The sequence below is a fragment of the Rhopilema esculentum genome, chromosome 6, assembly GCF_057945365.1.
Source record: "Rhopilema esculentum isolate cy_ngs chromosome 6, ASM5794536v1, whole genome shotgun sequence".
Classification (NCBI taxonomy): Eukaryota; Metazoa; Cnidaria; class Scyphozoa; order Rhizostomeae; family Rhizostomatidae; genus Rhopilema; species Rhopilema esculentum.
The window spans coordinates 8,028,531-8,055,064 of record NC_142820.1 but is presented as its reverse complement, the minus strand read 5'-3'; the positions used below and the strand labels follow the sequence as shown (position 1 = coordinate 8,055,064).

Genomic DNA, 26,534 nt, shown 5'->3' with positions numbered 1-26,534 from the left:
AGATACGACACTAATTTGCTCATTATTTTTATCAAAACAATTTCCATCGATGGTAATTCTTCTGCAACTTTTTCATGTATTTTTCATTTGCCAATTTCTAGATGTCTTTTTCGTTTTTAATGGTAGTTTTAAGACAGTTTAGATAGTTACAACACAGGCTGATTGACTGAATCGTTTTATTGTTTACTTGCTCTTTCTGTTTCCTTTCACAAGGAAAGTACCCTCTGACACTAAAAATCACCTTATAAATAATGATCTTTGAGACAGGGACAAAATTTCAAAAGGTTAAAAGTCTTTAATTTTACGTTAATTGCAGAAAACATAAACAGAACTTTAAGAAACGACATTACTCGCCCATATAAAATCATGAACTTATTTTAAAAATGCATTATTTTAGTGGGATTGGTCTTACACGTGTCCCGAATTTTCTCTCCCGGACAATGTTTTCGATCAGTAGATTTTGCAGTCAAAATTTCTTTCCACTCCAACACGTTGAATGTTCCCCAAAGAGTTCGCTTCGAATGTATTTATCTGATTTTGTTAGATCTTTTCCTTCTAATATTTTAATCTTCACTGAAGGGAATGTTATTGGAAGTTTTTAAATATTTTGGAAGCAGCAAATAAGAGTGAGGCAGTGACTGTCAACTTTTGTTGAATGAAAATCTCTAATCAAATAGCGTTAAGAACCTGCGTTTAGGCCATTAGGGCGCCAGTTCCAGCCAACTCGAAGTGTTTAGCAGCAAAGGAAGGATTAAGCAATTTGCATACCTATTCCAACCTCCTAGAAATCTCATAAGATTCTGGATCAAATAGTTGAATCTAAAGACAGTCTGCTTGGCTGCAAGTCATACCGAAATTTTTGTAAGTTAAGGGATAAACAAGTTTTTATAATTTTAACAGAGTTTTAACAAGGAAAAGACATGTTTTTTTCTAGTAGATAGCTTCTTAGATCTAGAAAAATTCCTGCCATCTTTCCTTAAGTGGATGTATTTCAAGACGGCACCCCAGAACGAGTCAGGAACAAAGATTCTAAAACCACTGATTGTTGGTTTTGAACACCAAATATAATTATCTTTACATTTTGGACATTACGAAATTAATTACTAGTCCTTGCGTAAAATTTGCACAAACAAATTTGAGCCGTTATAACTAAATTTTATGAAGAACCAAGGACATCAGATTCATATTCAAGGCAACTTGCAAAAGTTTACTATTCAAAAACCTAACCGAAAAATCTACTCATATATTTTCACGTAACTTTTCTACTAAAGCTTTGAGATAGAGCAACAGGAAAACAGCTTTATCATGAGCAACGAGGGGTTAAGTAATGACGAGATGCAACTTTCAAACCATGAAAATTTCTCAAATTGAAAAATTCTTCCAAATGTGCTTCTTGTGCTGAGAAAACGCTTTCCTAAATACTAAATAATAGGAGCTTCAACTAAATCTTTATGTTAAAATCTCAGTATAGTCATATTTAGAATAATTCAAAGAATTTAGGGGAACTGAAAAGAAGATTAAGACCTCGAAATTACCCAATGGCTTTTGCGATTTATGTAGGAAATTTTTGTTGAATGTTGCCCACAAAATTCTATTCTATATCTTATGACGTTTGTGGTTATTTTCCAGTTCAAACCTAATTTATTTTTTACATCATAACAGTTTGTTGCTCTGTTCTTTATTACGTTGAGTCTTTTAATTGTTTTAAGCCATTCGTATGCAAAGATATTGTTGTGCCAACTATGAAAAAAAAGACGAGTTAGATTTCTCATCCTTACGTCACGATGAGAAGCTTGGTTCCAGTCTCCTTAAAGAGGCTCTAGATAAATGATTCTAACCTTTGTTTCTGTAGAACAAATATATTTGAATGCATGCATTTTGACGAATGCAAGAGGCACTTGTTACTTTTAGAAAGTGGCGTTTTTATGTGAAAGGCCGAAATCTAGAACATTGCAGGCAAAAAATTACATTTTGATTTTTTAAAAATGGCAAAATTTATAAATTCATTTTGTGACGGGCGAATTCTGTTTTGGAGAGTAGGTCTGAAATATTGGCACGCTGAAATATATATTAGTTTCATGAGAATGTAAACCTTTGACTGCAAATAAAATTTTTTATAATACTTGCTGCCTCGAATCAACTCTTGTTTATTACATCTTGAAATGTTATAATTGCGAATAAAGCTTGAGAGTTAAATATTCATACATACTTTAAAATTACGTTAATCTAAAATGTTCAGTGTTTTTTAAACACCATGGATTATTTTTCTCTATTGACGGAAGGATACGCAAAAAATTCTCGGTAATGTAGTATGAACGACTATAGGTGTATGATACAAAGGGGCTGGGGGACTAGAGCTCTCCCTTTTCAAGCAACATTTATTGTATTTCAGGCCCCACTCAGGCAGCTCTATCTTAATGAAGCAATAACATTCAGGCAAGATCCATGCTTAGCCCATATAAAGCCGATTTCCATTTGACATTTTTTGTGCACGCGGGCGTAGCACCCAAATCTGAGCATGCGTAGTTAAAATCAAGTGGTCTCGATTTTGCGTCGCTGTGAGCGCCAGAAAGTTGATAGGGTCTCAACTTTTTTGTACGCTCGGCCACTTGACAGCAGCACTTAGCTACGCATGATCAGATTCGGGCGCTACGCCCGCGCGCACAAAAAATGTCAAATGGAAATCGGCCTTTAAATGTTTTGCATCCGCTACGCCCATGTCAAAGAGTTAAAAAAGAAGGTGCTAATTGCGTTTAGAAATTAAATTGAAAAGTATTCCCTTCATGTTTTTTGGCCATGATACCAGCAAACTTATCAGGACTCGTATTTGTTATTAATACGAGTAGATACACAAAATAAAACCTTTTAGGCCAAATTTGGCTTGACCGAAGCTCCGTTTCTTAACTAAATGACAAAAATTACCCACGACAATTTTAGCATGACCTTTTTAAGTCGTATAGGGCCAGAGAAACTCATGGTCCATGCAATTTGAGAGTAATTCAGAGTCGATTAACAAAGAGCCTCTCTGCGGTCAGATCAGTTGTAAATTAGGCATACAAAACCAACTCTATTTAATAATCATAATCTCCGATCAAGAAGGCTGTTTTTACTGGCGTTGCAAACCTCAGGATGAGGAAGAATGAAAATCAGCCATCCGAAGTGGCTGAAACGCGGGTTGGACTCCTAAGACTGGGTTCTAACAATGTCACGTGAGATCCCCATAGGTGTGATCCTATAAACATATGGGTTTAATTTAACCTCTTGAATATAAATTACTCATATTGCATTACATACACTTGTTTGTAGAATCTTAAACTTAATCGTTATAATGAAATCATCCTTCCGGATAATAGTCGCTGCTTGAGATAATTACAAAGGAGCCACATTTGGAAACATGTTTATGTCTTACGCTAATCTTTCAGGAAACTTTTGAGTTAATTTATGTGCCACAACAAAAAGGTTATCAGTTTACACTCTTGTGTCAGTTTTTACGTGTGTAATTGACACTGTATCCCTACTTGTTCAAGAAATCACCCTCCTTATGTTATCAGAAATTCTCATTACGTAATCGCTTTCCTCATCGCCTATTTATTCGACTTTCCCTTTAGCTGTTCAGTGTGAGAGAAAGCCGCTTGTATTAACCAACGGAGATTTTAAACGAGACGCCAACGGAGATTTTAAGCGAGATGAATACAGCAATGGCGACAGCGGGGATGAAGGTTCTGTCTCAGAAAGCACTTCTCAGTCAGAGGAAAGGAAACTTACTCCGGATTCTGTCAAAGAAGCGATAGGGCACAGTCGTGGTACAGAAAATGGTACCAGCGAAAATGATGATTCGCAAAAGAACCACGAAGCAGGCCCAATTCGTCCCCAGGTGACACATGCTTTTGAGGCATACAATAGAGGATACGTGGCTGATAGTATTCTTGCAGGGGTTTTCCCCTTTGCTGTTGACCCCCCAAGCATTGCAGTTACTGAACCCGGGTATCTATACGAGCTATCAACCAGGATGCTGTTTGCAAGTGTTGACTGGGTCAAAGGCCTTACCTGCTTCAGCCGCCTCTGTGAAGAAGATAAAATTCGCCTGCTGGTAGAAAAGTGGTACCTACTTTTCGCCTTGGGACTTTTGCAGTGTTCACATATGTTCCCTGTATGCACCTTGCTTACGATGGCTGGAACGGAGTTGAGTAGATCACGGTCTGCCAGCTCTCCTTCGCTGCGGTGGCAGACATTCTTGAAGATAAAAGGAGTAATAATGAATGGTGGAATGCTTGGAAGAGTTTCCAAAGAAATTCATGAATATATGAAGATTGTAACGCTTTTTGATCAAGGTCAATCTCCTTTTTTCAATCCCTGACACTTTTAATCTCTGAAGCTAATATATGAGCCGGGCTCTTCCTTTCCCAACGCTAAAGCGAGCTGTAAAACTGATCACACTAAATTTCAGCAAAGTATTTTTATAAAAATCGTCAGACTAAGATCCTATTTAATGACATTGAGAAAATAAATACTACAATTTAAGAAAAAATATGTTTTTCAGTAATGTAATGATACAGTTTGAAGTCTACTTAGATTTTAGACTCCATGTACATAATTGCTGAGGAAGACCCATATCACTAATTTTTATTTTATGAGGATTTACATTTTCTTGTCGGTAGCAGATGGGAAACATGTATTTTTAGGCACTGTTACCTATGGGTCATATATGATTTTGATATTGTCTTATATCTTCCTTTGCCTTTGCTTCTGTTGGATTAATTCAATTGACACAGAATCCTCTTGCAGGCGTGCCCGGATTGATAGAAGTTGAAACAATCTACGAAACAAGGAAAGGAGCCCAAATTGCATTAGAAGCGGCGTTGGCAGATTCTGCGTATAATGAGAGGGACATCAGCCTGCGAGAGAAGATTGTCTATGCCTTGGAAAGCATCAACAAGATCAACAAAGAGGAGATTAGAGAAGCATTTTTCGCACTCCTACTCAAAGAAACATCCGTAGAATTCATCCTAAGAAGTCTATTGCGAGAATAAGTCGGGGAAAGTGGCGTAATATGTTACAGCTGACAATCGTGTAACGAGCAGCAAACTTTAGAAGACTTCGCAGCTGCCGTTTAGGGAAAGGTTAAGAGAGCATTGTCTAAAGGAAGATCCTTTTGTCAGTCTAGAACTATGAGCAAATCACTTGCTACTCAAAGACGTAGGGCTAGACATTTAGTTATGGAACTACGCGCTAACCATTAGTCTTAGGATTATACGTTTAATTTGAGAATCAGTTAGCCCTTCCCTTTTTCATTTCTTTTCCATTTCACTTTCATCAATATTTTATTTTAATTTTATGATTAATTTTATATTTTGAAAGTTTTGCTCTTGTTCCACGACAGATTTTTAACTCGCTGACTTTAAATAAATCGCTTTGTAAAATTTCCTCCCAGAGACCAAGATATCTTTGTTATGATGTAAAGATAAAATTAGTTTTTTAAATGTTTTGATGTGTTATCGAAAATCGTGTAGGTAGCCTCTGCTTGGTGCTATTGTGCTTAAGCCATTAAATGGCAATACCTTTACTGTAGAGAAAGTGACTAGGTCAACACTTCCTTGCTGTGAATAGCATACTTCAGGTATTGGTGGCAACTATCGATGAAAAACAGAACGTTTGGGGGAGGGGGAGGGGGAGGGGGAGGGGGGAGTTGGATTATGAGCAAGTGTCGACAAATATTGAATATGCCTGCAATCTTTAAACAATGTAGGAACATGTTCCCACAGCAAATTTAACCAAACAGCTTCAGAGTCGGCAAGTCCTTCAGCAGTTTTTGTGTACTGAACGGTCGAAGATCCTTTGGGCCTATACCCCCCCCCCCCCAATTATGCTTGACAAATGCAACACAGGAAAATGACATCCACAACGAGATGATGGCGATTAACAAGCTTAAAGTTTTCCTAAAACGTTGCTTTAAATATGCTTATGTTCGCTTAAATTCGTGAATTGAAGTAAGTCGGTCTCAGCCAGTGGAGGCGCCAGGAGAGGGCTAGGGGGCTACAGCCCCTCCGTCGGAAGCATCTAGCCCCCCGTCGGAAGCATCTAGCCCCCCATCGGAGGAAATTTTAGGTTATTGTCGGAGCAAATTTGACAAAATAACGTACGAAAACTGCTTATTTTAGTCATTTTAGCCCCCCTGTTAGAAGCTGCAACCCCTCTGTCGGAGAAATTTCTGGCGCCACCACTGGGTCTCACTAACCGTGACCGTAAATTGTGAACAATGAAGCTTTGAAGTCAAGATGCCATTTCAATTTCTGCGACGATCTCGACATCACCATACGATGTTAAGGCTCACGTGTATAAATTGTAATATTACAATATGTGTCGAGGAAATGTATGACAGTATGATATCATAACGTGCCAATAGTTTTGAAGTGGCTAATTAAAATGTATGTTGTATAATACAGTAATGTACGTAAATATTATTTGGCACACAGTGCACAAGACTTAACTCTGAGTATAAGCCTGAATTAGATTGGTACACAGTTTCTCTGTTTTAACATAAAACCCTACAAACGTAAACAATTCCCAAATAACAAGGTATCCTTGATACCCTTTTCTGTACTCCGGTCCCCTTCGTTGCTCAGTTCTTAGCAATTCAGTCACCAAAGCGCAATATAGGCTCATGCCACCAGCGTAATGCCTTCTCAAAACAGTAGAATACTGTTTAATATCATAAAATATATCAAGTTTGTTTACATACAAACCTCTCTCTATGTCCGTAATGCCAAAATATTTCATGTCATTGTTTGTCGACCCTTCAATAGAAAGCTGTGTACCAAAATATAGACCATTTTTATCTCTTTGTTGAATTAAAAGTGTTCTGCAATGGACTCTGTATTGTTAATAACCATGAAACATATATCCAATCAACATCACTTTGCATCGCTTTCTCATAAATCTTGCTGAGAACCAAATAAAGTTTCCTTACCAAACGCATCGAGCGAACGCTCTAGATTTCAACCGCAGCAGACCAAAAATTCCCAGGAGAACTCCAGGGTATTGTGAAACGCATGAGACGCATAAATTCATCTTTTAGGTTTTCCTTTCATCTTATTGTTTTACGGACAGAACAGAAACATTTTTTAATTAACAAGGGAAATCTTGATTGGTTATACAAGGGATGTGATGACATAAAAAGGTTCTTTCTCTCTATCGAATGTATTGATTTTGAGTTACATAATAACAAAAAACTGATGTAGAGACGATGACTGCTGCTTAGCCCATAAAATTTCGTTGATATTATTTTAACAAAATTCGTGGATATTATTTATTAGTCTTTAACTACTGACTGCGTTTCGAAGTACAGTATTCATATCAAAATAGATGAATTTCTTGAATAAAATCGAGGAATATTTATTGTTAAGATGAAGACACAAGCTGACCTGATGTAAGCAAAAGACTTGAAGTCATTCCTCTTGGTCCCTCAAGCTGTGCCTTACATAGATATGACTTACAGGCAGTGGCGGAGTTGTAGTGCTGGGGGCAAAGGGGGCCCAACCCCCATTGGGTATGGTAAAAGTAGCCCATTTCTACTTTTTGCGATTGTTTTTTTTGAGATACTTCTGGCGAGGGCCCCCATGTGCTTTTCAAAGCAACACATCCTTGGGCATTGGGTATTCTGAGGAAGAAACAGCAGGGTAAATTCCAGTTGTAGGGCTACTGAAGTTCGGGAATAGAGACGCTGTTAACAATCGACAATCAGTTAAAATCTTTCTATGGCATTCCAGGATTACAGCGAATTGATGTTGTTAACTCAATTTTCTTCATTCAGAGGCCAAAAAACTAAGAACGAATTAAAGGTATGGGGCAAACACATCAGAAGTTTCAAAATACAACGACTAGACGGGGGGAGACTGATAAGAGCTGGGGTAGAGACAAAGATAATTTCAACTCTAAAGTTCCCTCCCTTGCCCTCCAGATCTTATGGTTACGATTCAAGTCTACTTGATAGATCAACTAACTATTCATCGAATCTAAAAAAGGAATTTTATAGCAGAGATACGCGCGAAGTAGCAGATTTGAATTTATCAACACTACAATTCCTGTTTAGTGTATAAAACGATGAGAGGCCGACAAAACGCCACTTTAAAGATTAAAATCGAAAGAAAACTAACAAGGCTAATTATTCTGCGAATTATTAGATCCACAACTTAAATCTAATAAATTAAATGACAAATATGCTGTCTAAACGTCACCCGTAAACAAAAAGCAACATAGATGCTCCTCATAATCAAGACAATTCTCCTTGAATAACCTCTTCCTCTCGAGATGATCAGTAAATCTCTTTAAAACAAATAAATTCCGGCCTAAAAAGGGAAACTTTGGAATACTGGGGTAATTTTGCCACCAAGTACGTTTGAATGGCTCACCATTTAAAACTTCAATTTTTACCTTGTTGCCTTTATGGGAAAAGGTAGCTTGGTGCTAAATGTTGAACAGACAAAACAATTGAACTGACAATTTCGTCGAACTTGAAAATTCTTTCAACCCGGCCTCTCTTGCTACAGGTTAAGAACTTATCGAAAATTGTATTTTTTCAGTAATTGTATATCAGATTGTTCAATTCGCGCCACCACATGATGCAGGCATTGATTTTAGAGTCTCAAATCAGAATACTCTTTTTAAACGATGCTTCAGCACAGGACAAGCTCATTCCTAATTCATAAAAGCATAGCTTTGCAACGACCTGCTGCTTCCCAACCACTGGTCACGTTGGCTGGGTGGGTGAACTCAGTTGTTGATTTGTCTCTGCACATGAAGAAGGAATTCTTGGTACGACATCGTTGACTCAGAGCGATCGTCGATTAAATTGTTTATAAAAAGCATTCGTGACCGACTATCCTCCCTGGAAAGATGAATTATTTCATCAATCAACGCCTTACTTTGATAAAATAATTATTTCAAATAATGCAATAATTACTGAGTTCAGGAAACATTGTAATACCAATGCCACAATTGCTTAAGGATATAAATTGATTTTCATCAATTTTGAGCACTGTAGATGGCAAGATTTATGACATAATATATATGTTTATTGACAGGAAAATTAAGAAGAAAGAACAGTTATCTGTCTTAAAGAACATGAAAGCTCTGTAAAACAAGCAAATTATTTCTGAAGGGACCCAAGGATAAGGGATAATGCTTTAGAATGTCAAGCATTCATAAACCGAAGGCAATTTTAAACAATACGTTTTAGCCTTTTGAATGAATATTTGAATCATTATAAAAGAATGAACTGTCATAATTTCTGTAAAATTATGTTTCAGAGGTTATCAATCAGCTTATTTATTGTTTTCTTTAGTTTCTTCACTGTTTGTGGACAGGTTTCCAGCAGCATTTACAAATGGGGAAAAACAGCAAAAAGGGCGGGCCTTCTTCTCCACAGCAATTGTTTAAAAGACAATGAACAAAAAAACAAAATCGCAGAAAGCAACAGTAGAAAAGGCACGGCAAGGAATCCTAAACACATTATATAGAAACCAGTTCGTCAAATCGTTCACGATAGAAAAAGGACTACAAAAACACAATACATTTTTTAAATCTTCTCTCTTTCAAGTTGTTGGGATTTAAAGTTGACTGACAGTCTATCAAGAGATTGACATCATACATATAACATTCATATATGAAATCTTAGTAATCATGAACCAAGATCCCTAGCAAAAACCAGCCTAACTGTCACAAGGAAACTCCTTGCATGATGATCCATAAAAGAATCATGCTAACTGAAACTGTACTGAATGTGAAATGAGAATTACCTGAAAATCATAGTAGTGGGATAATAGCATCTATCTTGTTTAATTTTCTGGACAAATTTTCGAGTTTCGATTGACATAAGGTTGTCAAGCTCAGGAACCTTGCCCTAAATGAAAGGAAAACAGGTCTTCAGATGCGATGACACGAAAAAAGCTAGAAATGGCACGAAAAACATGTTCTGAACGAGAAACTATACAAAACACTATAATCACATATTTATCTGTCTAATGATCATTCGAAATCTTCTGATAGAAAGAGACATTAAATTCTAAAAAATCTATTAAAGGTATTGTGTAGAATATGCAGTGCTTTTACAACTTAGACAAATCGAAACAACAATTACTAAAACATAACGAGAGCTACGCTCAATACAAACCATTGTCTCTGGAAGATCCTGAAAACTGTTGTAGTTGAAAATATTCTGAATAAGTTCTACTTGCGCATTTTTTCCTACGAATATGTAAATTGCCTATGGAAGAAAATGAAGATAACTTTATAGTTGAAGGAATTGACCAAGGACTGTGATCACTAGGTTAGGTCTTATTCATCTAAACGATATTTGCTTAGTTTGGTTTCGAAATTATGGTAAGGGTAATGAAATGAGAAACCAGTAGATCAATGTATGGATCTCAAAATCATTTATAAGAATATAAACTTTGGATCTCATTGTAATATACAAAACTACTTCAAAATGAATGAATGAAAAACTGAACACATTCAAAATAGAAAAAGTGAATTGCTAAAATAAAATGTATATATTAGTGAACGAATAACACAGCCGATTTTTGAGAGTACCCGCCCGGCCCAAACGACGTGGGCAGTGGCTTGGAGAAACCAGTAATAACAATCGCAGTATATAGAGTTTATAGTGTATTTATGGTGTCTGTAAAATCATCAACGAAGAAGGTGATAAATACTAAGATCGCTTGTAGTGGCTTAAATTGGAAGTTGAAGTTTTACGTACTTTTCCACAATCCATCAGGAATATTCCTTGTCTGCTTAATCTCGCTCCAGAACAGTTAATTATAGCTGGATTATTGGATGAGCTATCAGACTGAAATATGATTAAAGGAAAGGTTAAGACAAAATAAACCTTTTCATTGGCAACATTGTTACAACAAAATTATGTATCAGAAAATGATTGTAAAATAAACTCCTAATTATTTTGTGTTAAACAGTTGGTTCCATCTTTAGCACCGTCCTTTTACAAAGAATATTTATCATTCAGTGAAATCCTTCGATGACCAGATGAAAATTACTGAATAATTTATCTTGGTTAGCATTTTAATGCCTTGCTGGTAACTTTGATGTTCATTCTCTACATAAAGAAAACTGGCAAAGAGGATGTTTTAGATGGAGTGTTTTTAGGGTTATTTTTTCTTGGTCTATAGCTGTGAATGATGCATTATCTACCTGACACAAAGCTACATGAATTTAAAAAGCTATACAAATCTATATAACACAAACTTTTTATGTAGTTATAGGCGCGTTTCACTTTGCCCAAGCAGTAATATGTTGCAATTTCTACTAGTTGTTGCCTGGTGATCGCTGCTATGACTGTCAGTTGCGGAATAGCAAACTGGTTCCATTCGGCAATACTCGGCAAAGCATGATGTGACATTTATCAACGCTACTTTAACGGATATAAATACTTACATCGAGGAATAAATCGGTTAATGAAAACATCCTAGGGTATACAGAAATGATCAGGTCATCAAGAGGCAAAGTCTTAAGCAGTAGGAACGAATTCAGTCGCGCATCCAGTGTCACTCCACTTCCAAGCCTTAGGCCCTCCTGCAAAATCAGATCGATAAGTATTAACCATACACAACATGACTTATTTTAGTACTAAACTACAGTAATTAAAACATAGAAAAGCCATTGATGTCTACAAGATATGGTACTCTAGCACAATATATGAAAAAGGGAGGCTAAGTGGTTAGGGTTGCGGACTATAAATCCAATGGCCTAGGGTTCGAGGTCCTGGCTTGACCAAAAATAAACTTAAGGGCGAGGAGAGTTGCTATCTGTCGTTCCAGGCATAGGAATCACGCACGAGGTGTGATATTATCGAGAGGAAAATCCAGAACACTGCTCGATAAGCACAGCTTCTCAGTGTCCTAAAAATTAACTTCGGATGACATGTAGAAACAAATACAAAAAGAGAACAAATACAAACACAAGTTGTTTATCTCGGGATCAAATCTCAAGAACATTCGGCACAATAAATCGCATTTTGAAAGCAAGCAATGAGGCATTCAAAATAACAAAATGAAAATCAACACAATAGTAATACAGGGTTCTTTTCGACAAACAACGCTGCATTGATTATGTATTTGTAGTTTGACTTACATATTTGAGTAAAGCCAAGCAGTACATGGGCAGCAACCTCAAACTCGAAGGGGCTAGAAGATTGGTTGTTCCACGCTGTCCTGATATCTCCGAGCGATAAACTCTGAGGCAGTCTTGACATGCATTCATAATGGCCTGACAAAAATAAACGGCATGAATTGCTAATATCTAGGAAAAATATATCTAAAAATCCTAATTATTAAACAAAGTATTGAGGTTTCAGCAGTGAATTGAACAGTAAACACGCTACTTTTTCAAAGCTAATTAGGGCAAATAATGTTGCAGTACCTAATGATGTTTTTTAGAGCATTCAATGAGTTCTTTCTCTCAAACTTTACCCAGGATAGACCTTCAATAATGCCCCCTGAGGGCAGTAGTTAATTTTCCGATGTTTAAAACCCTCTTAAAAGGGCATTTTGTATCAAAATTCAAAATAATTTTTTCCATCATACCGCTTGTGACCACCTAAGAAAATCGTCAAAAACTTAAGAAAAACACTTCCTTAAATACAAATGCAGAACGAAGCAAGATTTTATCTAAAACTGTTTGCCTCTACAGTGTGCGACACAAAATCAATAATGTCCCACAAATTTGGGCCTGGACTGACATGACACAGAAAATAGAACAACGGAGCGATTTCGAGAGATTATCAATTATAATTTACTGATTTATCTATTTATCATTGAAAACAATTACATTAACATATGTTTCCTCATTATATTAGAGGAAAAACAAAAAAGGATTAATTTTTATCAAGCACATAATTAAGCAATCTGAGTTAAAGCAGTGGATATAAAAACACATACCTCTCTGGCATCTCCAAGAGACGAAGAAAGGCACCTGTCTACAGCTGAGGAAAAAATAAAAGCTTAAGCCATTTTCCGAAATAGATTTACATTAATGAATGAGGCCAACATTGGTATTTGCTTGAAACAGTATTTGATAAACTTTAATAAAAATTTCACAGACTCATCACATTTAGAAGTACTGGAGACTGTTTTTCCAATTTCAATGAGGGCTAGCGAACGACGTTTGAGTGTTGACTTAATATTCTTGTCTAACCGCATATTTCATTATTCAAAATGCAAAATGACAACAACTTTTACTTGTACCAAACCCAAAATGGACTACCAGAACATTTCACAACGAGGGTTAATGATAGCAGGCAAATAACAGAAGCCAAATAGCAGTCATCAAATAGCATACCCATTTTGCCCAACAAAGACGCAATAGCTTGCTGGTCTGCATACGCATATAGGTCGCTTAATTTATTCGTTACTGGTATTGCCAACGTGTGAACTCGAATTCTTCGTTCTCCTGCAAAACAAAAAGGAATTCGTGATTTTTGGAACCATTACATCTAGAGCTTCACAGCCCCCGTTAGCGTTGTAATTTCTGAGAGAGAGATAGCAGAGAAATAGCAAATGCTTACTCGAAGTGACAGCATCTATAAAATTGCCTATAAACGGGGGTCGTCTACACATAAAGCTACAACTGTGTCATCAAGAACATTCTCAAGAGAAGTAGATGATATAAACCCACCTCTGGACGTCGTGTACAAAAGAGCGGCCTGGAAACAAGCGTATTTATGATCCGCTAAGTTGTCCTCGATTTCAATTTGCATCGAGAAACTGTGGTCTGGGTTGACATTGGGAAGTGAGAGCAGGTCAGTCGATCGGACGAAGAAGTTGCCATGGAACGTGTGAATATTCAAACCTATACAGTAAGAAGACATACGAGAAATCAACGAAAATAAGATCCATTGCAGGTAAATTAATATTTGCTTGCAGATAAGCCCGAGCTCATCTCGTGCAAGTGGGAGGTCAAGAGGTTGGCGTTCTGTAAATGATGTGGTTTTCAAAAGAGCAGAGGCGTACGACATCTTGCTTTTCTACGTAATGGATATAATGAAGCAGGCTTAACAGTGTGTGTGTTCTATGAAATCAGTAGAATGGTCCTTGCTTGGGAAGTTTTGCTATTAAATATCCCTCTTCTTTAACTCTTGAATCGCATTTTTTCAAAGCTCTCCAGCTAGCTTCCTTAGTAAGCCCTTTCCATGGCTCTTTCGAAAAGTATACACAAAAACTCATATGTCCTGTCCTGCTTATACGGAACATTTGACACGCTAAGCCTAGATTCAGAACTTTCCCTAAATTTGCTGTAAAATTCTTATATATGTTTTCCATGCTGCCTGCTGAACTTTTTCCAAAGATTTCCCACACGAGCAACTTATCTGAAGGCTTAACTTCAAAAGGTACAAGAGAACTCATTAACTGTTGCTGCACCATAAAATTTTCAAAAAAGTAGCAAGAAATGTTTCGAATGAACTGAGTGGCAAACATCTTTATCATGGCGCGATTATCTCTCGTCGGGTTTAATCACAAAGTACTACCAACCTTTAGCACATCTTGTGCGCATCACAGCCTCAAACCCAATTGGACGAGTCAAGTAATGCCTGAAAAGGGAGCATTCATCATATTTATATGCAATAATAATAATAACAAAATGACATTTAAATGGCCAGTAGCAACTGATTCATCGATTGCTCAATAATCATTGGTTTATTCAACGCCACCCCCATTTCATAATAGAGCAACATTTGCAAGTGACTAAGAAAAAACAAATGATTGAGAAAAGGAACTTTAGAATGAAGAGCTGAGAGAAACTTGACATAGGAAGTAACTTAACAGCCTGTAGTACATATGCTTTTACTGCATCTGTCAGTTCTTTTGCAATTTTAGAATGCATTGGTTTTTTTTTCTTTAGGGCGCTAAATCTTTGTAGCACACCATAACAGCTAGAAACAATTTTTTGATAGCAACACTTCACAGAAATAGGACGACTGAGCTTCAGGATCAATTTATATGCATATGTATCGCTTTTTGGAGCCACAGATATTTAGACATGACTTGAGGCGAGGATGCCTGATTGGGATATTTTCCAAAATAGACATGAAAATTTAAAATTCCAAATAAGTGATTTCAAACCTATAGTCATTTTCAAATTTCTCCATCGCTGCTTGGTTCTTTGTTGCATGGAAATCAGGAAAATAATAAACACAGCCACTTGAATATTTCGAGACACATGCTAAAATTAATTTAGTTAAATTTCAAGGAAGATGTCATTTGTATGTGTTAATGAAGACTGTTTTAACGAATGCTTGACTTTAGTGAAAGAAATAGAATTTTCATAAATATAGGTTTATCCCCTTTAAAATAAAACGCTCTGTTCGATGTACATCAATTGATTTCCAAGTAAATTTACTACCGTAAACACAACAACATTGTCCCGCGGGACAACACATGACCCAGCCTCTTGATTGTCATTCCTTACAGTATCTAGTATATTTGCACAACTGGAGCATAGAAACAAAACTGAATCAAATTGCAAATGAAAACATTTGTATCAGAATGCTGATCGTTCTTGCCCTTAAGCTGAAGGCAATAAATGCTCAGCTCTTCAAGAGGCTTGTGATACTCACATAACGAGGCCAAGTCGACGTATTGCCCAGTAAGAACAAAAAGATCAATGGCAACTTGATCACCAGCACAGTCTAAAGCAAGTTTCTTGTAGAAATCCGTTGCGGGATTCAGTTTTTGAGAGTCCTACATAAAGAAAAAAGACTTTTAGGGTGCTTCACAGTGAAGAGGGGGTATTTGCAAAGGGGGAATCGAGCACATGCCCGGAGAGTTCAGATCAAGAATAGGAGCTTTATCTCCAAACACTGTTGAACACTTCAAACACTGAGACTGATGAAAACTGCCCCATTTCCCAACATGCTGCTGAAAGAGGTTTGCCTGTTACATCTGAATCATTCGAATTCATAAGAATATGGGTTCCTATTTTTGGGTAAATACAGTTTCAGACATCTTTGAATCAACAGATTAGAGAATTGCCAAGACAAAAAATTTAAACACATTACACAAAGCTTAGAGAAGTAGGACGTAAAGCAAAATACTTGAATAATCTAAACAGTCTCATTGAATTGGTTCCCAATCGAATGTGTATGCAATAAAACCAACCTTGCCATTCCCTGACATATTTGCCAGCTCTCTTCTTCCTAACTTCCCCGGTCCGATTGAGGGTAAACATGTCTGGAAAACAGTGATTCGACCACCCGTTGCAGACTACAGTGAAGAAAACAGAATACAGTTAAAAAGAAATTGAAAGCCGGCATTTATGAAATGGCTTTGACATCATGTGGCAAATAACTTTTAAACATAGCGAAGTATGTTCACATTTCTTACAGTCCATTTCTGATCATTCAAATTTTCAATGCTTTAAAATTATCCAAATTTGATAGAAAATTCCCTCCCTTAATAATTAACCCTTGTTTAGCCGAGTTAGTGACAATTTGAGCACAAGCTCGATAATTCAAACAAATTTTTGCATTATCCTCAAAAGTTCCAAGTACCAGACATTGAATGTCACCATTAAAAATACTTCGAAAGCAAACTAGCGATGAACGACACAAGTAAAGAGGGCTTAGAGAGAGCCCAGTGTAATGCCAATTGAGCTTGATTCTTGTGTGCCGCTGTTTGTGGACGGGGGGTAATGATAAGCAATAACAAAAACAAGCCTAGACAAGTAAAATACGATAACACTCACAATGAGTTTGTGCGCAACTTGCATAGCAGCTCCAGTTGCACTTTGCACATCACCCGTATCTGCGAAAGACTGTGGCAGCGATTCCAGGAATTGGAACACCATCTAAAACCAACAAAAAACAAAGCTATTACAACCAACATCTGGCAGAGAGACGAGTTTAAAGAATTCATGGCCTAGGAAACACAAACAGTGTGCCTGGGTTTTTATTCCAGTTTTGGACAGAAATGTTGTCATCAAACGTATTCACAGTGATACCAAGCCGATTTGATGATGGCTTTATCATGGAGCTTGCTGCAAAGTGCATACTCGAACATTTTCTAATTGTTTAAAGCTAAAAAGCAATTCAACGAAACAAGGTGTCTTCAACAAATGTAAGTTCTGACTTCTGAGCCTCTTTCCAAGTTCATATAAAAAATAGCCAGAAAAGGATAACAAGAGTACCAAAAAGTGTCTAAATAAATGTCAATAAACAATTTTTACTTCAGTATATTTTGGTGGTAGGCAAAAAGGTAAGTAAAAAAATGAAAAAGATTTAACTAACCTCTTTGTTTTCTTTGAGATTCACTAACAAGCCCTCAGGCGATGGAATGAAGACATCTGCAAACAAAACAAAATCACGTCACTTGAACGTTTGCATCAGAATCAGTGTTGCGCTGTGATAACGATACATCAATTCACCGTCAACTTCAGTTTTCCCGAAAAAAAGGTTAACGAGTTTCGGTTCTTAGCGAGGAAAAGTTATGGTTCCAGTACGTTTCTCCTTCGAACTCTTATTTGCAAGGGGGATATCTGAAGATGTTTTCTCATTAAGGCCCCCTGCTTAAAAAGGTCAAGAGCTGAACAAGTCCTTGGGGTTCAAACAAACAAACAATGACAGAATATACGCGGGACGGCAAATTCTGAAGTGATACCACTGAAATGTCATTTTGGAATAATCTTAGATTCAAGAATTCAGAATTTTAGCTAGATCACTGATACCTTTTATCCATTTAAAGCAAATATGACATTTCACTTAATCTTTTCAGAACATGCAATTAATTGATTACATCAATAAAAAATGAAATTGACATCTGGTAGCGATACTGACCATCAACATCTGACATTATAAACATTTGTGGTTGCGTTTGTGCTGCCTGTGACAAAAAGATGGATATGTACGATTAAATTAAATTAAAAAGCAAATTTAAAAATATGGCTATGTGCAATTGAGGTCTTTTCACACAGATATTCATACCGCAAAGGTACATATATTTCATCATATATTCATCACACGCTATCCAAGTTGAGATCGCCCCCCCCCCCCCCATCCCCCTGACCAACCAATCAACTCAAGCAGAAAACCTTAGTTCTTGGCACATTAAATTGCAACATAAACTCTAGACTGTTAACCACAATCATTAAAAATTTAGGAGAAAGAAGGGCCACAGGTTGATTAGGGTTAGATGATATCCCGAGAGTAGCCACAGAAAGTCATACTAAAAGCGAAAAAATTCAAACCAAATTATGACAAGTTGAGCAGAAAAAAGCTGTTCGTATTACTAGTTAATTGAAAGTGAAATAAAAAGCCGACTGTTTACCTTTAAACTATAAAAATGAATTGAACTATTAAACGTTATGAAGCCAATCATCGTTCTAGCGTCACCCGGTATGTTATCCAAATTCTCTTTGAGTATTCGACAAGCGTGAGAAAGGTATCCTAAAAATATGAAAGGAGGCATTAGAAAAACATCGCCACAGAGAGGAAAAGTACAGTAAATGAAATAAATCTAAGGAAGAAATTGAGTTGAAAGTGAAAAAAAATTTGAAAATTCATGACAAAGTTTTTGCAGGGAACCCTGAATGTGCACGGTAGACTTCGGTCATTTTCCCTTTGAACATCGAAAACAAATCATGGAAAGCTATGAAAACATAAAAAAAGAAATGTGAACAAGATAGCTCTAAGAATGGCTATTTCTTCTAGCAAAAAACATTTTTTGCAAGTTAAAAAGTGAAAATAAGTAGCCCATTAATTCTCCATATGAAAAGTCTACATTTAGATTTAAAATGAATATGTATTCCACATCTTTTTACGATAAGAATATTTTCTAAGTCGCTGTTGAAAATATAACAGGTTTTTAAACAAAGCTCTTACCTGTCCCGATTGCATTGAAGGACACATCCAACACAAACAAGAAGACGGCGGGCTGTGGAGGACGAAGCTGTTGGAAAGAAGTTTGACGTAAGATGTATGCTTTCAAAGAAGGAAAAGGGAGGGATATTAACTGATGTTATGCATATAGTTTAATAAAACGATTTGCATTCACTGATAAAATAATCATCATTCAACTCAAGAGAAATAAAATGTAATAAAATTGTACGAAAAACGGTTTATTTTGTTCTAGGGAGATGCTTTGTGTTCTGTTCATTATAGCTGTTTTACATGAGGAAGGCCTATTTGCAGAATGTGTAAGGCCTTGTTGGCAAAGGGAAGGATTCTCAATAAGAAAGGATAGAATTCTAACTACTGAAAGAAAAATGAACAGAAAATCGATCAGTATATCAAAGTTTAATTCTCTCGGTGTTATGTGCAGAAAAAACGAATGTTTTTAGCGGGTAAACACATGCATTTACATAATCCAATACTGAAGTGCAAAGAAAACTGCAATCAAACATACCATATACTCCGAAGGAGCAATAAATTCGTAAGAGGAGTAATTGAGTTCTGGGCGCTTTCGTGGATCAACGAATGCTTTTGTTATTGGGTCGTATGACAAATCCGATGGAACTGCAAATAATTTTAAAAGCGTTATTATGCTGTTTGTGCGTAAGCGCTGATGTGGCTTAAGAAGGCAAAACTCATATGTTTTTATGTACATCTTTATGCAAAGAGTTGTGTGTGATTTTGGGAACAATTTGGGAAGACATGTCATAGGAATAAATATAGCTAACAAGATATAGAAATTTCAAGCCAAAACTTTGCTAAGAAACGATCTTGCTATTGAAAATATGCGTAGAAGGTTGTCAAGAGTTAGTGAAAACATAAGGATACAAAGTAATTGAAAAAAATAAAGGACAAATTTCTAAAATTCCAAAAAAATCTACGTGGAAAATACATTTTCGATTCTACGTATAAAATGCATCATTTATTGAAAAAAACATCATTAGAGGCTTTACTGTGTCTGAAACTTCGGCCTCACTAGGGAGTTATAACCGTGATAGGGTTAAATAGTACTTACTGTCATTAATTCTGAAACAAATATTACACTGCCATCTCCTTTGATCAATGACTGACACAAAAGGGTTAATGTATGTCCGGCAAGACTTGCAGCGAGTGATCACCGACGATGTAATAACTGGAATATTCTGCACAATAGAGAACGACAACATTAAAAAGGAAATAAGTTTTCCTCAATTTTCAAAGATGCTTTATTTACAATGAGGATGGAAACACATCTGGAAAAGTGGCGATCACTAGAAATTTTACCCTGAGCCGATGAACATGAAAGGTGTCGCTGAAAAATTTCAAGATTTGGCAACAAGTAGACGCCCTTTTTTCTAATATTTTCTTGCTCATTTACTGGAGGAAAGTCAAAATTCTCTGAGGTGACAATGATATCTTATGAAATAAATCAAATTAGTTTTCTGTGAAAAGCGTCCTTTTTCAACGACATCTTTTCTCAAATTGGATTAGAACCCATTTCAAACGGTAAAGGATAAAACATGCCATTCCAGGTTGAAGTCTACCTGCTTCCTACTTTTATTGAATTAAAATGAAAATAAAAGCTGAATGGGTGAGCTGAGTATGTTCAAAATACGTATTTTTTGGTCACATTAATTTTTGTTGCAGTTTGTTTTTATTAACATAGACTGTTAGTTTTGATGGTTTTAATAAAGAGCTACTTTGATAGTTCAACTGTACATAGATAATGAATTCTAATGAAAACTACTTTTTACTGGTCGGTCAGAAAGTGTTGTTCGGTTGATACCGTATAGGCAGAGTTGTAAACGCTATTTGGTGTATAGAACAGGACGGTTCTAAGTTGCTACTCCGAGTTTCACGCGATCATCAGACGACTGTTGAAATTTATCTTGAATTCTACATAGATAAATTTGGAAACGAATATTCTAATATGAATGATAAATAAAATTACCGAAATTTCTCTGAAGGGTTGGATATAAAGTCCGAAAGGTAAACGGCTTTTGCTTAAGAGCGAAGACGATTCAGGAACAGCATTGATAGTTGAGCGAAACACCCTTTGAAAATAAAAACAACCATTAGTTTGGGAACCAGAAGACAATACTTCGAGAAAGGAAACTGCGAAAAAATGAATCAACGATTTAAATTAACAGAGACAAATAGTTGGGATAAAAAAATCTCTTCTGGCAGAAAATAATCTTTGTGCAGATACAAACTACATTAAAATCTAGCAATAAAAAATTAGGGGTGGTTTGCGATTCATGGCGCCTGTTTGAAAAGACGCAATAGTGACGTCATCAAGGCCGAAACTGTACCAACTCAAAGGAAACGATCTACATTAAATTAAGAGGCTGTAGAAAGAGGGAACGGCCATGAAAAACGGACCGAGAAACAATGATATAACAATCAGGAACTAAATTTTGAAAAAGAATTGCAGCACATGTATCAAGGGAGGAGGTTTTGATAACATGAAAGACTCAGATACCAAAAACAAACTTACTTTGGATCAATCGCTTTTCTTTTCATATCCTAGAAAAAATACAATATGATTAACTATCTATTTATTTATTAAAACACGAGAGCAACTGCAAGAAATTCTAAACTAACAATTAATTTTTGGACTCTATCAACCAAACTCAAGTTACAATGAAATAAATGCAAAAGTTGTGCATATTCCCAAAACAGCATAATTCTTTCATATCATATCTCGAGTAAAAAAAAGATGTATACAATTTTTTACCTGAAAATCTCTCTAACTGTTACTTAAAAACATTGCTAATGCTAAATTTTAACTGTTGGCATTCGAAACCTAAGTAAAAAAAGCTCACCTAAGTTTCCAACTAAGAAAGCAAAATTTTTTAAATATGAAAACGCTAGTTTTCATTACAAAATAGCATTCTTTTATACGAAAATTATATTCTTCAATAGAAAAGAAAGATTTTCTTAGTAGGAAAGTAGTATTTCTTCAATTAGAATATAGCATTTTTGAACAGAAAAACAGTATTCTTTCAAAGGAAAAAATTATTTCTAATAGGAAAAAAAGGTTTTTAATAGAAAAATAGTATATAATTCCAATGTTTATTTCATGTTCTGATTTTTTCATAGAGTAGCTTTTCTTCATAGCAAAAAAGTGAGATTGATGCTTAAATAACAGCAAAAAAGAATGAAAGTAAAATTAGCATTTACAAAATAGCGAGCCTGACCACTGCTATGCAATAAACAAAATGTTGAGCGCCTTACACTGTTTGAATAAAAATAGCACTCTGGCACAAAGACATACCTCACTGAGAAGTGGTTGTGGAGGCTCAATGGGAACAGGTGGTACGATTACCCTCCTTTCCATGAGGTCGATTGGGTGAATTTGAGATTGCTAGAAGAGAACAAAATAAATTAAAAATTATAAATACATTCCTTTATGTATTTGGTGCATCACAGATCTCCCAAGTTTAATGGTTACATAAACCATCCAAGCTTTCATAAGAACTGTCCGACTCTTGTGCATAAATTTAGCCCCTTATAATGAGAGCCAGGGTAGTTACATGGGTAATCAGCCAACTGGCTCCAATTTATTTTATCAGGTTGCTCAAAATCAAGAAGATTCCACCAAGATGAGGAATTAATAGGAAGAAATATACTTCTCAAGGAGATACCAACTATGAATATCCCAAAAAAACTTTCAGGTGTTGACTACAAAAGAATCAGGTAAATCAAAAAATAACAAACCTCAACTGTCAGTCTTCCGAAAGAATTGGCTAACTGTGGCATACCAGGCTTGAGAAAAAGAAGAAAAAAATTCAGTTAAATTAGAGGTAATTGAAAATATGTGGCATCATTAAACACTTTTTGAATAAAGTTTCATTTAATTGCTGAATTGCTCCAAAATTCTTAGTCGAACTTTCCTCAAATGTTTTGTGCAAAGAGGAAGCAAGGCATGATTTAGTATGTGATAAAGTAGGGGACATTTTGTACCAGAATCTTTTAATGACAAAAGCGTGGCAATCATTCAAAAACTTTTAGGACAGAATTCATCAACACCTCTGCTATCACTTTCCTTTTCCGATTTACATTCAGTTGAAGCTGATTGATTATATTCAGCTGAATGAAACCTGTCATTTGACAACTATTGACAATTCAAGCAAATTAGTTTGGGAACATACCGCTGCACCAGGTGCTTGTGTCATTTGCTGATTTGGGGTATTGGCCATTGAGCCAGCTATAGGAGCACCCACGTTCATCTGCTGTCTTTGCAGGGATGGTGATTGCATGCCGTATTGATTCTGCATTGGCCCACTAGATAAAGACTGTCCAGGTGGAGGAATTGGTTGCTGTGGTTGGCCTGTTTGGGTTGCCTGTGGGTAGCAGTTTCAGTTGTGTTAATGGGCTCTTCATAAATCTAATAGACTGAACTAATTACATGAAATTATATCAGAGAAATGAAAAGTTTTGACAATAGTCAAGAATTTACAACAAGGGAGCAAGAATTCTTGGCTGAGAACAGGAGAACAAATGTAAGGGTTGTGTATATATGTATATATTTCTAAAGAAGAGGGTGAAAAAGTATATAATGTATAAGAATACAAGGGTCTCAAACAACTTTAGACTGATACTAGTCTTAAAAGCACCACAGGCTTAAGTATCATCAAAGAACTAAATTCTGCCTATATCCAACCAATGCTATAACAACAAAATTAATTTTATAAATGAATGTTTAAGTTATATGATTCTATTCAACAAAATAAAACATTTATATAAAATTATTGATCAAAAATTTCAACATCTGATTATATCCTTAAAACAAAAAAGCAATCAAAATATTTTGGCATGATAATCAGATCTTGAAAATAAAGCATTTGAGTTAAAGAACAGCCTCATGGGGCATGCTTATATTGCAGATATTGGCTAACAGAACCTGCATTTTCCATTTATTGTTAACTTTTGAATTGTGTCATTTTATTTTTCCTAGATGCTCAACTGAGTGCCTAGATAGTCAAAAGTACTCAGTTTTTCAGGCACCCGCTTTTTTGCTCTTCACAAGGCCTGATAGGCAGCACTGTATACCCATTGATGTAGTGTTGCTTTATACCAGATGCTAAATGTTTTTTGTGATGGCCCTCAAAATACCTTTTATGTCCTTACTCTAGAATAGTAGCTGTGATACAGAAAGATAAAGAAAAGTGATAAGTAAATACCGTCTTAGGATAATGTCTTCTATGGCCACCAGCAGCAGGATGAATATGGTTATCACCTTGAGGTTGATCAACAGTTTCTACAACAAAGATATTGATCAATTTACATCCTGACTTTCAAAATGATGAGTTTTATGAAAAAGTATAGTGAAAAGGCTGACTGAGTCAGTTGGGATGATTGTTTTTACATTGGGTTTAATTTTGCTTCAAAAATTACCGAATCAAATAGAAAATATACAACAAACTTTAATTTAAAATCAATGTAAATATAACCTTAATCCATAAAAATACAAAGAAACAGAAACTCTTAGAAACCTATTTTTTAAATGTATAACAAATACAAAAGGGTATTTATCTTGGCAATTATTGTTCATAAATGGAAAGAAATTAAAACTTACATAGATGATAGCCATCTTTATGACAGCCTTAGTGAAGTACACAGATATAAATAAAATAGTCACTAATAAGTGAAGTGTGATAAAGAAATACAGAATTAACTTTTGATGAAGATGATTAAAACAATATTGATAAAATTTAAAAATGTAAACTTAGACAGCTTGACATTCTAAAAAATACTAGTGAATTTCATTATTATATTTGAACAAATCATCAAGCAAATGCTACCTTTCTCATAATAAAGCAATACAACTTAAACCCATTTATCCAGAACAGGCAAGGTCAGCATGGACCTGCAGACCTAAGACCGGCAATGCTGAGTTTTGAAATGCTGTAACATTAAATCAGCTCTAAACCTAGATGCCTTTTGCCTTACATAAAATTAGGAAAAGTGCCAAACCTTGGGCTGGTGGTGGTAGAGAAGCTTGTCCTGGCGGTGGTAGAGAAGCTTGTCCTGGCGGTGGTAGAGAAGCTTGTCCTGGCGGTGGTAGAGAAGCTTGTCCTGGCGGTGGTAGAGAAGCTTGTCCTGGCGGTGGAAAACCTTGGCCTGTCCCTGATGATGTTGGAGGACCTGGCTGCCTAATTCCATAGGTACCAGGATAACTAGTGCTTGATGGTTGTTGTGCCACCCAGGCCCCTGATTCACTGTCATAAACCTGGCCACTATTCTGACTTGTTGGTGGCCTATGCAATGGCTGACTGAGGAGATTTGGTCTTGGAGGCTGTGATATTGGATGTTGTGCTGGCTGTGATGGCCTTAAGGGGCCAGTAAAAGCTGGGGTGACAGATTGTGGCTGGCTTGACATGTGGCCGATCTGACCATTTTGTGCTACAGTCTTTTGAATTGGGTGTCGCATACCATGAACTGGATTACCTGGCCCATTTGACATTGGAGGAGGACCTAAGGACATAGATTGTTGTGTCAAAATGTTTTGAAATATCTTTGTTTGGTGTTATGAGAATGCTCAGATAAATATGGAATCCTATTTTTCTAATCATTTTTAACTTCCAGAACTTCAAAATACCCAGACACAAAAACAGTATTTGGAAAAGCTATGTAAGCTAAACAAAGCTTTGAAAATAAACACTTTTTGTGAACTAAACAACATACATGAAGAATGCAGTGCCAGTTTTCTTGGCTCTATGGATAGCTTTTGCAAATACCTAATAACTGACAATAAACACTCTTTTACTATAGCATAGTGCTGGAACACACAATATAAAAAATATTGTTTTAAAAAAAGATTCACTTTTGATCTATCAACTGTAAACATGGGACTTTTACTACTGGAAACGATAAGAATTCGGTAATTTCAATATATCCAGTGACAAAATCAAACAATTGTTACTTTTTCAATTTGCATCATTATAAATAGTTTTCTTAATGTGTAGGAATTTATGTTCATCGCATCTCTTTGTAACAAAACTTCGACTAGTAATATATCATCAGCTGGTGGTACTATTTTCCAAAAGAATCATCAGGGGTAACTTGTGTGGTCATTAAATCATATTACAATGGGTATCATTTATAACATCGAGATTGTGAAAAGTTTTACCAATTCAAGAAAAATTTCGTTGCTTTTCAAGAGAGGGATTATTAGTAAAAATATATTAAATTAGATAGCTATCATTTGCACTGCACTTTCAATTTCTCTAGAGCCATACAACACTAAGACAAATAAAATAGTTTATGTAGCAGATGTTTGTGGCCTCTGCGCTGATCAATGTTGCTTGCGGAATAAAAAAATATTTAGCTTACCCGAGGCTTGCGAAAAGCCTGGCCTACTGACTCCACCAGGAGCTGATGAAGTTGAGTATTGATAGCCACCTTGTGGATTGCCGTACGGGTAAGACATCGTATCTATTGTTTCACCGAAAGCACAATATCACTGTCAAAAATGCATTACTGTCCAAACTGCGACTAAATTGTACTGAAATTTCTGTTCCTTTCCATTTGAAGATACATTGCTTTTTGCATAAGCACCAAAGGCCGATTTGCCCTGAGACTAGTTTCCAGTCTGCTC

At 36.0% G+C, this 26,534-nt stretch overlaps 2 protein-coding genes across 3 annotated transcripts in view; one reads left to right on the top strand and one right to left on the bottom strand.

Moving 5' to 3' along the window:
* Positions 1–5,030, top strand: part of LOC135686807 (COUP transcription factor 2) — a 17,766-nt gene extending 12,736 nt beyond the window's left edge. For both annotated transcript variants that reach the window (XM_089109031.1, XM_065203152.2), the window contains 2 exons: positions 3,609–4,331; positions 4,786–5,030. In XM_089109031.1, coding sequence (XP_088965157.1) covers positions 3,609–4,331; positions 4,786–5,030 — 968 coding nt within the window. The remainder of the gene's footprint in view (positions 1–3,608; positions 4,332–4,785) is intronic.
* Positions 4,787–26,534, bottom strand: LOC135686803 (protein transport protein Sec24B). Its single transcript, XM_065203146.2, has 28 exons — positions 26,270–26,534; positions 24,911–25,411; positions 24,118–24,194; positions 23,086–23,277; positions 22,652–22,699; positions 22,209–22,298; positions 21,429–21,457; positions 20,883–20,985; positions 19,968–20,094; positions 19,407–19,516; positions 18,884–18,950; positions 18,330–18,448; positions 17,840–17,885; positions 17,294–17,349; positions 16,753–16,854; positions 16,167–16,271; positions 15,626–15,749; positions 15,132–15,231; positions 14,541–14,599; positions 13,687–13,860; positions 13,351–13,461; positions 12,951–12,994; positions 12,145–12,279; positions 11,449–11,586; positions 10,757–10,846; positions 10,169–10,261; positions 9,795–9,898; positions 4,787–8,884 (listed from the first exon to the last, which is right to left on the bottom strand). The coding sequence occupies exons 1-28, from the start codon at positions 26,364–26,366 to the stop codon at positions 8,770–8,772; spliced, it is 3,156 nt and encodes a 1,051-aa protein (XP_065059218.2). The 5' UTR covers positions 26,367–26,534; the 3' UTR covers positions 4,787–8,769.